Here is a 13,450-nt window from a genome sequence, read left to right as displayed (position 1 = left end):
TGATCTTCCATTTTCTGGATAAGGAATTCAATTTCTTTGGTAGATATGAAGCGATAACAAACCCTTTCCACTCAGGGACAAGTTAATATGAGAAGACGTCGCAACACGGCGGCTCCCAATAAATGAAAACTGAAGGTGAACTACCATGTAGAATCACGTCCTTTAGGCGGTTTTAGTTTTTCCAGCCGACAGCTTAAACACACGGCTTTGATGTGAAATCAGGCCAAAGAGCATCTCGGAGTTTACAAAGCCAAATTTTTTCAAAGGGCCTTTGATCTAGCCCCCAGCTCTATGCAGAGCCAGGGTGGGCATTGCCTGGTGGGATGGGGCAGCGGGCTGAGACTTCGGTGTGAGCAGAGGAAGGCAAAGGAGGAGAGTTGGAGAAGGAAATCTCACTGGTCACATCTTCTCTGCACATAAAATGAGGCCAGGAATGAGGATCAAACCCCGGTCTGCAACCATTAATCACCGTGGGTTTGGCTCTCCTCCAGGACAGCGTATGGGCCACACCACGTACCACGACTGTTCTCGATAAGCAGCCTGGATGCAGTTAGCCTGCTTTGGGTGGAGAAGAAAGCTTAGAAATGTGGATGTAAGTCATGCTGGGACACTTGCGCGGCCAGAAAACAGGCCTTGGCTTGTTCTACCTTGTAATTGAGTCCTTGCACCGGGATCAAGCCAAACAGACTGTATCATTTGAGGAATGCAGCTATTTTGAGCACAGCTGATATTTGAGAAAGTGAGTGACACCAGTGAGAAAAAATAACAGACAGATGTTTACTGATTCAATCTTCACATGCAAAACTGTTGGTGCACGTTCAAAGTCATTTTCTGAAGATGTGTCTCTTGCTATCTTAACATCAGCAAACAGAAACCCACTGTACTTTCCCATTCCCTGTGACATGCTTATCCAGCTCCTCTCCATATTCCAGGAACACAGCTACTAATTTTAAAACTGCAAATGGATTTTTTTTTCCCCTCAGCACAGTTATAAGGAACATTTAATTTTACATTGCCAATTTTCAAATATTTCTATACACTCTGGCTAGGTAAAACAGTAAGGAGTTGGTGTAACTCCGCGATGAATTAATGGGTTGTTCACTAGAGCAAGCTCTTATTTTCCTCTTTAGCAGGTACTGGGCTAGACATTTTGGAAGAGTTTAATCAAAATCCTCAACAAAAGCCAAATGAGTGGATTTTAAAGAAAGTTTAATTACAGTGGTCAAACCACCCAGCATGATTTGCTTGATTTGATTAACGTAATGAGGAGCACATTTAATGAGAAATGCATTAATTCATTCAAACAAGTGGTTTTATCTGAGGTATTAAGCATCAGCCCAGATTATGTACAGCAGAAACTATTATAGCAAAAATTGACCGAGGTCAAGGCAGTGGTCATGCCATAATTACAAGCTCTCGGCTATAAGCTACCAGTTGAACTTGCACGGTGCTCTCCATGACTGAAAAATCAGGGTTCCCAGTTTGAAAAAGCCCCCAAACACAGGGCTATACTTCCATTTCGCAGCCGGGATCTCCACCCTTTGCTTTTGAATGTTCAGAAGATTCGGGAACTGGGATTGTGTTCTCTGAGTTTCAGATGGCTGCACATGCACATATCATTAACAAATGATGAAACTAGAGCTCAAAGGACCTCTGACACCCCTGCACACCCCTAAAGGAAATAGGGTGTTCCCCATTCTCTCTCTGTTCTACCTCCTTCTTGCCCTTGTAATGTTCTGGGGTCACTGCTGTACCTAACCTTGAACAGTCAAGAGATTGACTTTGAAGGAAATTATTTCACTTCTGGGGAAGGAAAACTCTTTCTTGGAACAGAATAAGAACTGGCTTCAAGCAAGAAACATTTAAGAAATAGAAGAAAAACTCTGCTTTATACTTTGCTCCCTTCAACTCCCTTATTTAGCTAAACACCAGCCCCTATGCCCCAGCTTCCCCATTTCAGGTTTCCTCTCCTTGGCTTCACGCAGCACCCTCACCCTTGCCCTCCCCACTGATATCCCTTCTCCTTTGCCCCGATACATCTCCCTGCAGCTGCTAAAGCCCTTCTCTCTCCTGTGCTGCCCTGAGCACGTTCCCTCTTTGACTTCTGCCGTGCTCCCATGTCTGTATTCAGTGCCCAGCTTGTTATTCCTGCGGCGTCTGCCCTACCTCTGCGTGAGCTGCCTTTCCTGCTGCTCTGTACCGAGCCCATGCAGCACTGCAACAGCTTTGATTTTCAAGCGCCCTACTTCTAAGCTTGTTCCACTGCCTGAGTACTTTCCAAGCACAGTTGCACAGTGGACTTGAGCACTATCTATTGCTCTGGCTTACTCAGCTAGCACCAGCAGTTGGCAAAGGATGGCAGCTTTGAAACTGTTCCCTAACTGGGCAGGAGGCTGGTCCCGGGATCCTTCTGGGATAAATGCACACCGACAAGTGCAAATTGGCATGGAGCGAAAATCACTTACATTTTTGTAAGTAATTTTTAAATTTAATATTTAATATATTTTTTTTTTATTTACAAACATAAAAACTGGAATCAGACTCCATTGATTTTAGAAAAATCCCCAAACGTGCCTGTATCTGACTGCTGCACACCAAGAGAAACCTCTGAAATGTCACTGACATATTAAATATCCGTGCAGGGAAAAGCATTAGCAGTGACTGCCTCACCAGTGCACTCAACAAGGATGTTCCCAATGCAAAAACAATCCTGTCTTGCAAAAAGCTACCCAAGTAGCATATACAGACTCATTACGACAGCTGCCCCTTGATGCCACATTTGGTACCCTTGAGTGGAATCTAGGCAGGAACTCATAAAGCACAAATTGGTAGAGGATCATATCTTAAAATACATTTTCCCACTATCTCTCAACCTGGCCTTCAAGGAACCAACCAACCTTTCTAAACCTACCGTCTGGAGAAAATTTCCAAGGACCAATATATCTGACTATGCCAAAGTGACAAATGCAAAAAAAAAAAAAAAAGCAGTTTGTCTCCATAGCCTTTTACAGGAAATATTCTCCACAACAAAACCATGAAACCCAGTGGATCCTCAGCATGGCCATCCCAGAATGTAAACCACTTCTTCTTATGTACCATGTGAACTCCCTCTGTACCACAGTGAACTCACACTAAAAATCAGCATGTGAAAGAAATCCCTGTTAACAACAAGAGAATGTTTCTCAAAACAGCTGGTCTGCCTCTGATTGCTCAGCCCTCATCCACAAAGGAATCCTACAAAAGAAACTGGAAAGACAAAGCTGGGATTAAAATGCATAATGTGACCAAAAACCATTGAATCCAACAACAATGTTAATTTTATGGCATGTTACAATTTACCTCTGATGCTGCTTGCTAATCTCCTTTTCTCAGGAGATAATTATCTGTGCATTTCTTCCACCCTGTGTTCTGTAGAGCTGAAGACCTTATTACCACTCCTCTTACTAACATCCTCTCTGTTCCTTTAATCTCAAAGTACATGACTGATAATAATAATGAAACAGAACTTAGACAAACTGATTCCAATCTTTGGTCATCTGGCAGTTCGCTAGTTATGTCCATGCTTCTGTTTTTTGCCCCTCAGACCTGTCTGTATTTTTCTAACAATATTTAGCAATAGCAGACATTGCTTCTCTCCACAGATATTCCTTCTGAGTGTGATGGCTGTTCCCTGTTCATCCAAAAACCTGCCCAACCAGCCTTCACTTTGGAAATATCAAATTTGGTTCTAGACAGGGCTCCAGTTGTGACTCACACTTCCTTCATGATTAGTGACACGGATTTTAGTCTGGCACTATTCAACCTCTCAACAGCTTCAAAGAGATATTTGGGTTTGATTTGAATTATGCAGAGAGCAGGAGCAAAACTTAACTGGCCAAACATCAGTCACTACTTCTAAAAGGAAAGGAAGCATCATTCACTCAGATCTTCCTAAAATGAAAGTGAAATACGACATGGACGAGATTCAGGAACATATTGCTCAACACAGCTGAGCATAGTTTTATACCACCCTGCAGTCAGAGATGACAATTTTTAGCGTCACTTCTGTCTGGTACTTCCCAGGTATTGAACTAATCTTTGACAATGCTGATTGCATTGATGTAGTACAATATTTGTGTCTCCCCTTTATCCACACAGCTCAAGAAATCATAATTTTACTTCCGTGCAACCAAATTCAGTAACTTAAAGGTGTAACAATCTGGGAAAGGTTAACCAATATCGTAGGTAGAAATTCGACATAAGTTTGTCTAGGAAATTTTGGTGTGTAGTCCTACATGAATTAAAATATATGGATCTACAGAATAGCATGCTAGTTTTAGGAGGTATTAAATGTGCCACTACACAAAGCTAAAAGGTAATATGCAGATCTACCACCATGGCTGAATGCTATACACTTCCTCTGACTTGCAGAAGTAGCAGAAGCCCTTGATGAACATTTGGAAGTCATACATTGAAAGCAAGTACCTAAATTTCACATCTCTGGCAGCAGTTTACACCTTTCCTCTTTCACTAAAGGACAACCAGAAAAGATAGGACTACATAAGGGCTTTAAAAACTCATATTCATCATCTTGTGAGACCAGAGGCTGCCTGTGACCCTGATCATTTGTGAGATCTGTAACCTCAGTGTTACCACGTCCAGAGCAAATGTTTACCCTACATGTGCCTGTCACCATGGAAAAGCCTGGTGAACACACGGGAAGGAATAGTTGCAGATCCAAAGGAAAAGCAAGCCCCCACATCTCTTCCTCACACTCATATACAAACCAGGAGTTTGCTTCCAGCAGGCCATTTAATCAATGGGCTCTGCTAGGCAGCACAGAGATAACCCTCAGCACTGATAAATGGAAGCTGTTAATCCAATGTAAACATTTGGTAAAAGGAAAACCTAAAAGGCAGAACGTGGAGAGCAGCTCTCCATGCTGGCTTTCCTCAGCCTGGTGCACAAGGGATGGAAATGTGGCTGCCAGGGCTGGCTCCTGAAGGGCCGACTCTGCCGTGAGCTGCTTTTAAGGCCCTTTTCCCTGTTCCACTGTGCCCTGGCAACATGTTCTGCAAGAAAACCAGATATTTGCAGAGTGCTGAAACAGCTCTGACTGCTCATGCGTTGAGGCTTTAGTGTATCTGGGTCACCCACCCTGCTGTAACTTTTGCCACGTTATTGGCAGACTGCTTTTGACTTGGCCATCTGGTTTTGAGGTCCAAGACCCTGCTATAATGTCTTTATGCAAAAATGAGAGATCTGGACACCAGTCAGTGGAAGGAACAGCGAAATTCAGGAGGAGAGCAGCTCCCCACGCTTTACACGCCAGTGGGCAACGCGGGAACAGAGTGGTGGGGAAAGGACGAAGTGCGCAAACAACCCGAGGCATAGCAGGTGATGAAAACCCTCTTTGGCCCTCCGTGGTGGCCCCTACCTTCTCGTTCTTCCTCTCTTCAGCCTTGCTGGCAGGGCTGGGGCTGGCAGGGCCACCCAAGGGTCCGCCACCCACCTCGCCATTGAGGTGGGCTGCGCTGACGTTGGGCGGCGTGATGGCAGCAGCGGCGGAGGTGAGGGGGATGAGGGGCCGGGCCCCCGGGGTGGGTGGCTGGTGGCCGTGCTGTGGCGACACGGTGGGGTGAGGCCGGATGGTGGCGGCTGGCAGGCGGGAGGGCGAGCTGGGCGTCCGTAGTGGCGACACCGTGGCGGTGGGACGCTCCGGGGCTGGTGCCGGGGGGTGAGCTGCAAAGGGAAGGCAAAGTCAGACCTGGTTCCCCGCCACGCTGCCAGTCACTGCCATGAGGGTGCCGGAGAGCTTCGGCTCGTCGCCTTTCATGGAGGGTATCTCAGCATGAAAGTGCTTTGGGCAAAGTCCTAGAAATCCCCCTGTCTGCAGACCCCAAAATGGCCGTTCCTCCGTAGTGGTGCCATAGGGGTACAGTCCTTGCTACCTACCTCTACTCTCAGAAACAAATAAAAACCCTACCCCATTTTTAAATACCCAATCTCATTCCATCCAAGCTGTTTTCCAAACCACCAAGACCCCCTTCTAACGTTGTTGTTAATTCCCTGAAATTTTCTGTGGCCATGTAGTGTGGGACCTAAAGGGTTAGCCCAGATGACCTCGCAGGAGGCAATTACAGAGGGAGGTCTCTTGTTTCAGCCTTAACAAAATGATCAGCAGCGCGTCGCTGTGCTGTGCAAGATAAATTAAGCTGGAATCCGCTGGAGAGTTTCTGAGATCAGCCTCATCTCTGCTAGCGAGGTCCCTGGGGGACTATGAAGTGCCTTTTAGCCTTGCTTGCCCTGATGAGCACGCCCTGCCTATAACCACTAGGAACCAGGAGCTGGTGCTCAGCTGTTTAATGGTGACCACGACTCACTGCTGAAGTCACCCCCCCAGGGATTCGGGGCACTGTTGCATGCCTCATGTTTCAAAAAGTGTGACAGAGCTCCAGGTCCATTCCCACAATGATATTTCTTTCGACTTCCAGGTTGGTTGGCTGCTTAGGTTGCTACATACAACTGCATTTCAGGTAGGTACAGAGCAGAACTGAGCCCACGCTCATTCCCCCACTTAAATGGTTAAATAGTACGACTGTCTGGAAAACACGCATTTCACAAATAATTTCAGAGTTTTATAATGAGGTTCAGTGCAGCACCATTTGAGCTTTTGAACAGTTTTCTGAGCACAACCTATTCACCCACTCTGCAACAGCCTCCTCAGCTGGTCAGGGCATCTACCTGGAACACGAAAGCACAGCATCCAGTCATTGTGCACTGCCTATGCTATGCAGAGAACAGATCTAGGCAGCTGACTATCCTCTTTCTTTCTCCTTCTCCTTCTCATTGCAGCCTGAGCCAGGACAGCTTTGTGGATGAAGTCTGCTTGAACTACATCCATTCCTGACAAAAAGCTTTAATTCCGACAAGTCAGCTTTTCTTTGACCAAGAAGCATTTTTCTGGAAATTTTCTGACCCACTCTGATCTGTGGTTTTCTTAAAATTCATCTGAAGGATACATTTTTACGCAGGACCAAAAGCAACTACTGGAGTTCACTCAATGCATAACTAAACAATAATGCCAGAACAACTCAAACCATTTTTTTTTTCCTTTTTTTTTTTCTCTCGTTTGTTTCTATGGTTAGTAATGGCACCCATTACCAGGGATTAAAATGACAAGGCGTGCCATTTGTCACACCTACTACACCAGCTGCTCACTCCTGCAGTCCGGAGGGAATTTAATCCCCCAGCCTTATGCCATATGATACTGAACTTGATGGGTAAGAGATCATCAGATTAGCACCTCCGAAGTTTACATGATTCTCCTTCACAGTAACTCTCTGACTCTACAACATCTCTTTTTGTTTTTACCATTTCTCATAGAAAACCAATCAAACTATCATCTTGCAATGATTTTACCAGGTAGCATGAAGAAGCGCCTAAAAGTTGTTATTATAGACCCCTTCAAGACTGTTCTTACTATTAGTTACCTTTTCTCCTCTTCCCTGGATTGCCAAGAACATACATTAAGAAGTGTAATTCATTTCCACAGAGCCAGAGAGGGCACCACTGGTTATCTTGAAGCAATTCTCTACTAATTTTTCTGTTTGGAGCCTGTGTAATGCTCGACCTCCTCTGCCAGAGATCTAATTTTTCTGGGATAGTTAAGCTTGCAGGGTCAAGGTTTTGTACCTCTGGTTGCAGGGAGGAATGTCTTTCCTAATTCTGGAGGAAAAGCACTGTAATGGAATTTCACTCCATGGATCTGGATGCTGAAGACTGATTTGATAATTATATTGTGTATATTACTTTCATATAGTCCTCCATGTTTCCAGACACAAAGGAAACAGAAAGCATGGAAAACAGCAAAATAAATGTCCTGAGAAAAATCAACTGTGAGCAGGACTCTCACATTTTATTCTGTAATTTCATCTGCTTACTGTTATAATGTATGCCTTTGCTCTGGGATCTCTGGATCTGGACTGTGCTGCATCAAACATGCTATTAATTAGCAATGTTCACTGAAGGCTATTTTTGTTCTACACCACTCATATTTCATTTTGGGTGTATTCCTACATTAGTGGCCTTGTGCAAAATTGATTTGTTACTCATGCATATTGCAAGCCAACAGAAAACGTGATTTGAATACCGTGCCAGCTTCCTTCTCTCGGAAGGCTTTCAGAAAGTGAATGTGCATTGCCCTGTCCTGCAGGGCTCTAGAGCTCTTCTGGAAGGGCTGGAGAAGTCCCACATAGGAGGCTTCAGAGCTGTCTTGTGGCCTGTGGATCACACTGCTTGCTGGCTCCTTGGCACTTTGAGATGTTAGAGTGACCTGGAAGAGCAGCCTTAAATCTGGGAAGCTGCTGGAGATATGGCACAGCAGCACCGTGGATGGATGGTGTGGGGTGAAACAATCCATCACCTTGGTTTCGGGGCAACCCATCTGCCTGCTGGCATGGGCACAGGACGCACCAGGAGCTCCTAAATACTGGGCTGACAGAGGTTTGCATGCTAACACTCAGGGCACCCAGCACAGAGTCACGTCCTACACCATTTTCAAGCACATCTTGCCCAAGGGGGGACATTTCTGCCTTTGCACCGCAGGAGCAGAAGGGCTTTTAACAGTGTGTGGCTTTAGGGGAAAACAGCAGCCCTCTAAAGCAGACAAAAAAAGGATAAACAGATTATTCCCCAGCGTGGCATGGACGGCATGTAAAGTCCTGCCAGTGTTTGTTGAGCCGAGGAGTTTGCCCTGTTCGAGACCCAGATTCACATGTGTTTGATTACATTTTCTTGCCTTTGGCCTGGACTGTGTAGGAGGTGAGATTAGACGGTCATAATGGTCCCTTCTGGCTTCAAAAGGTACAAATCCGTGACTTACAACACTGTATATTTCTCATCTGGGCCTGCTCTGTTTTGTGTCTGAGACCTCAGTTTTCAGCAGTCACAGCCCTTACTGATCTGCCTTTGTAAACACCATGGCTCAAGTCGCTATAAAATATCAGAAACAAAATGTTTTAAATTTTACTGTGAAGTTCCACCGCAGGATTTGCTTTTACTTTATTCAACATCAGAGCTGTTTAACATCAGGGAAAGGGGGGAATAAATTGTGCTCCAGAAAATTGTGCTGTACATCAAAAAGGAAACCCAGAAAGAACAGAGCCCCCCTGGTGTGAGACGCTCTTATTCCCGTTTCAAAAAAGGTGGCAGCATTTTTCAGATCTCTTGCTTTATCGCTAACACCGGGGCCCGTTCTGCCTAATAAATACCTTTCATCCCCGAAGCCCAATGAAATGCTTCTTAATTTTAAGTCGCACATTACTTGCCCTGTGATAAGGGCAGTATTATTCCTTCAGCGTGCCAGCCGGACTCAGAACTGTTAATCTCCTTAGTATGCAGGCCGCTTGCTTTCGCTCAGATAAATTGTACAAATATTTGTAAACACCATAATCTACTCCAGCTGTAGCAACAGAACAATCTGAGAAGCACAACGTGGTTCCCAGAGATCAATCGACGCCCATAAACGTTACGAGCAAATAAAACCTTCCCTATCCCACACTGACCGAGCTGTGGCTGAACCGAGAGCCCGGCCAAGGCGAGCTACGGGGCCGTGCTGCCCGGGGAGGCTGCCGTACGTACCCATCTGCATGGCGTTGCGGGCCTGGCCGGCCGGCTGCTGGGCCGAGTACCTCAAGCAGTTGTTCAGCTGCGGAGAGGCCGCCTGGAGCTGGGGATGCGTCTGCGGTGCCGTGATGGGAACGACCGGCCTGACGGCCGTGGCAGCGGTGTGAGCGGCCCCAGCGGGGTGGATGGCTCCGGGAGCTCCTTTCGCTGCCTGAGCTCCCCCGGCTCCGCCGGCCCTGGACTGCCCGGCTCCCACCGGCACCCTGTGTGGAGATGGAGCGGTGTCAGCACGCCGTAGAGACCCCCACACCCAGCCACCAGGGTGATGTGTACCCCAAGTTACTTAACACAACACCCCCTTGGGTATTAAACAGAGCTACACGCAGTACTTGTACCCCTACAGGACACAGTAAGCGTGCTGGTGGACATTTTCACCCCTTCTTCCTATAGGAAGAAGTTCAGGGTGAAAACAGAACATTTTTCCCATATATATATATATATATGTATATTTTTTTCCTTAAGTTCCTCTTCCGCCTGAATAGTTTCTAGCAAAACCACAAATCTAAATTCAGAAGAAACAGGCATCCCCCAAACGTCGTGTTGTGTGCCAGAGGCTATTTCACAGGCGGTAATGGGCTAATAATTAAAACAGACATGGGGATCTTTCCCTAGGACCGAATCTGCATACTGCCCCACAGGGGGAAAAAAGATGGATGGCAGCAAATTTGTGTGTGGCTTTGGACGGGGACCGAAAAGCAGCAGACTTGACAGGGGTTGGCTTGACTCGGCTCTTACCCTACCTGCGCAACCATCCCTAGCGTAGCCTTGCTGGGGAAATACAGGAGGGAAGAAAATGCAGCTGACCTTGCTGAAAAGGAAACCCAAACAATAATCGACCCCTCTTCTGCTGCTCACTTTAAACTGCAAGTGTAGTTCTTGTCTCATCTGGGTGACTGGGGAGAGACCTCAGCGGGGAGGAATGAGGCCACGCAATGAGTTCAGCCTAAAGCATGCCTCATTCCTCGTACCACCGAGCTGGAGACTCTCTGACCAGGGCAGGAGGACAGCAGTGGACAAAATTGCTTGCTGCTCAGCAGCTTTTGCTGAGTTTCTCACTCGGGTTTCTGAGTAATTTCCCAGTAGGAGATGCTATGAAACAGAGGGATCATTTTGTGCTGTCCTCCTCTCCTTGGCTGCTCTGTGTGCCAAGGTTCCCTTCGAGGAGAGGGCAGCAAAGGGGACAAGATGCAGAACAAATTGTGTAGGAAATGGAAATGAGGCAGTGTAAGGGGTGAGCAAGGGAAGAGGGGATAACAGAAAAGGGGCAAGACCAACCTATGAGAGTGGGATTGGGAGAACTGCTGGGGCCCCAAACTGTTGTGTGGGAACAGAGAGAGGAGGAGGGCAGAAAGAGGGAGTATGGTGAACAATCCGGTGCAATTACGAAAGACTGGGGGAGCAATTCCAAGAAAAGAGTGGAAGGGGGAAGAACCAAATGAATGATATTCTGACAGAAAGAGGCCAAAAGACAGGCTGGAAGATAAGCACAGAAAAGTGAAAGAAATGAAAAGTGCAGAAGAGAGCAGTCCCCTCTGACCCTCTCCCCAAAAAGAAAATTATGGGAGAAAAAACATCACTGTAGTGTCATAAAATCCAGACAGGGTTTGCCTAGATTATTATTTTTTAAACGCCTGATTATTTTTTTTTCCTTCAAACCTTTTTTCATCAGCCTTCAAGCGGGGAAAGGCTAGGAGTCCCCCCAGGTGGAAACCTCAACTGTCTGTCATCTGCCACGAAGAGCTGGCAGGGTAGGAGCAAGGTTCGGCTGGGGCTGGCTTGGCCATCTGTGCGAGATTGGCTTTGCCAGAGAAGCACACCTAGCAGCTCGCTGGGGGCTGCCTTCAGGCAAGCATGCACACCGACAGGTACAGAAATGTTATCCGTGACTCCAGTAGAGCTGGATAGATGGTGGATGTGCAAATTTTCTTTGCTGCCCTGTGCCTATCTGCCCGTCTAGATGGTCTTGCCCTTTTCCCATTGTGCTTTCACTATGCAGCTTATACATCTATCTCACTGGTCAACTTCTTTTTGTTGGGTTTTGTAGGGAGTGCCCGAAAAACACACATGAATCTAATCCTCTGCTTTGCTGTCAAAATGAAGGGGAACAAAGTAAGTTGAAAGTGCAGCAAATAGGAGATTTTGTTGCTATCAGATTTTTCTTGCTGTTCTCACTGAGCGTGATTTACACAGGAACTTAATTAGCTCACAGGATCATAAATATAACCATAAAGCTGCTTTTGGGTTTTGTGGAAAGGACTTTTGCCCTTTAGCACTTCTCTGTGTCTTGTTCTAGCTGTGACATGCTGCATTTAATAAAGTCTTGCTGATTCAGATCAACAACACTTCAGCACGAACCTCTTTACTAATTAAGAGCTGAAGAGGCACAGAGTGAAGGCAGCCATGGGGCTCTATAAAATCAGGTAAATACATTTAGGTTGATGAACAGTGAAGACCCCATGAATTAAAGCTTTTTTTTTATTATTTATTTTTTTTTAGGACTGTCAGCAGGCTTAGTCATCATCTTCTCATCTTCTCTGAATTTTAGATCTTGCCCAGTCCACGTCTTACAAACTTCACATAATCTGAAGATGGAACAAACCTGGATCGATTTTTCAAGATCCACGCTCTCTGCGTGGTGGGGTGCCTTCCTCTGGAAAGGACCAAGAGACGGTGGGGACATGTGGGAGGGGGCACTGACAGCTCTTGAAAAGGGGCGAGCTCCGTTTGCAAACCCAGGGTGGCTCTGAAGGAGAGATGGGCATACACATGGCAACGTTTGCCTGCAAGGAGCAGTGGGGTAAAACAGCTGGGGACACACTCATGAACTATCTCCTCAGCTTGCAGATTATTTCAGAGTGGTTTACAAAAACAAAACTTAGATGAGGAGCTACTGCAAAGCAATCCGCAAGCATTGCTTGCTTTGTTTAATACTGGTGTAAGTCCAGTGGTTTTGTAACAACACAGAATCATTAGCAAACAGATCCTGTGTGATAATAAAAGCTGGTCACATCAGACTTTGTAAAGCCGGGGGTTGTAAATGCCGTCTTCTAACAAAACAAGTCTGAGAGAGTGTATGACTCTGATGCTGCAACCCACAAATCACATTACCCAAGCCTGCAATGAACAACGCTGCCACTGGAAAACTTCTGCAGGGAAAAAGTGATTTAAAAGTGGAGCCACATTGTTGTCAGCATCCTCCTGCCACAGAATATTTCCTACCCCATCTCAGGCTCCTCCACGCTGGCCGGCGGCCCTCACCTGGAAACAGGTGTCACGTAGTTCCCTGGGAAGACCCCGGACATGCCGCTCCTCAGGGACGTGCCCTTGAACCAGCCGTCCTGGCACTTCTCGATGACCCGGTACATCTCGCCTTTGCGGAGCTCCAGCTCGTCGTTCTTCTGAGGCTTGTAGGCGTACAGGGCCAGGTAGCTGTGGGGAGAGGTCGCACACGAAGAAAGCACACAGCTGATGTCAGCCCCACCTCGACTCCAGCCCCACGGAGCAGAAAGCGAGCAGAAACACTGCTCGGAAAGAGCGGGGGAAAAGGGACAGGGTGCAATTGAAGCCAAACACTGCCACAAAGCATCACTCAAGAATTTAGCAGCAATTTCAGAAGGAGGAGACAATTGCAGTCAGAGTAACCATGACCCCAACACCCAACAGGAAGGTTTGTCAGAGCCTAACATCTGGACGAAGCACACGTTCATATCCTTCAGGGCTCAAGCCACCTCCACTGTGGAGTTTCAGAAGAAACTTTTCTTTTGGGTAGGCTACTTACAAATGA

The 13,450-nt window shown here is 46.5% G+C and overlaps 1 protein-coding gene across 1 annotated transcript in view; it reads right to left on the bottom strand.

The window, feature by feature from the left end:
• SH3RF3 (SH3 domain containing ring finger 3) overlaps nt 1–13,450 on the bottom strand; it is a 232,664-nt gene that overhangs the window by 24,865 nt on the left and 194,349 nt on the right. The window contains exons 6-8 of the mRNA XM_027444954.3: nt 12,925–13,095; nt 9,622–9,869; nt 5,417–5,721 (exon numbers count right to left, since the gene is read on the bottom strand). Coding sequence (XP_027300755.3) covers nt 5,417–5,721; nt 9,622–9,869; nt 12,925–13,095 — 724 coding nt within the window. The remainder of the gene's footprint in view (nt 1–5,416; nt 5,722–9,621; nt 9,870–12,924; nt 13,096–13,450) is intronic.

The sequence above is a fragment of the Anas platyrhynchos genome, chromosome 1 (genome assembly GCF_047663525.1).
Source record: "Anas platyrhynchos isolate ZD024472 breed Pekin duck chromosome 1, IASCAAS_PekinDuck_T2T, whole genome shotgun sequence".
Taxonomy (NCBI): domain Eukaryota; kingdom Metazoa; phylum Chordata; class Aves; order Anseriformes; family Anatidae; genus Anas; species Anas platyrhynchos.
The sequence above is the reverse complement of the archived record's forward strand: the minus strand, read 5'-3'. Positions and strand labels throughout refer to the sequence as shown.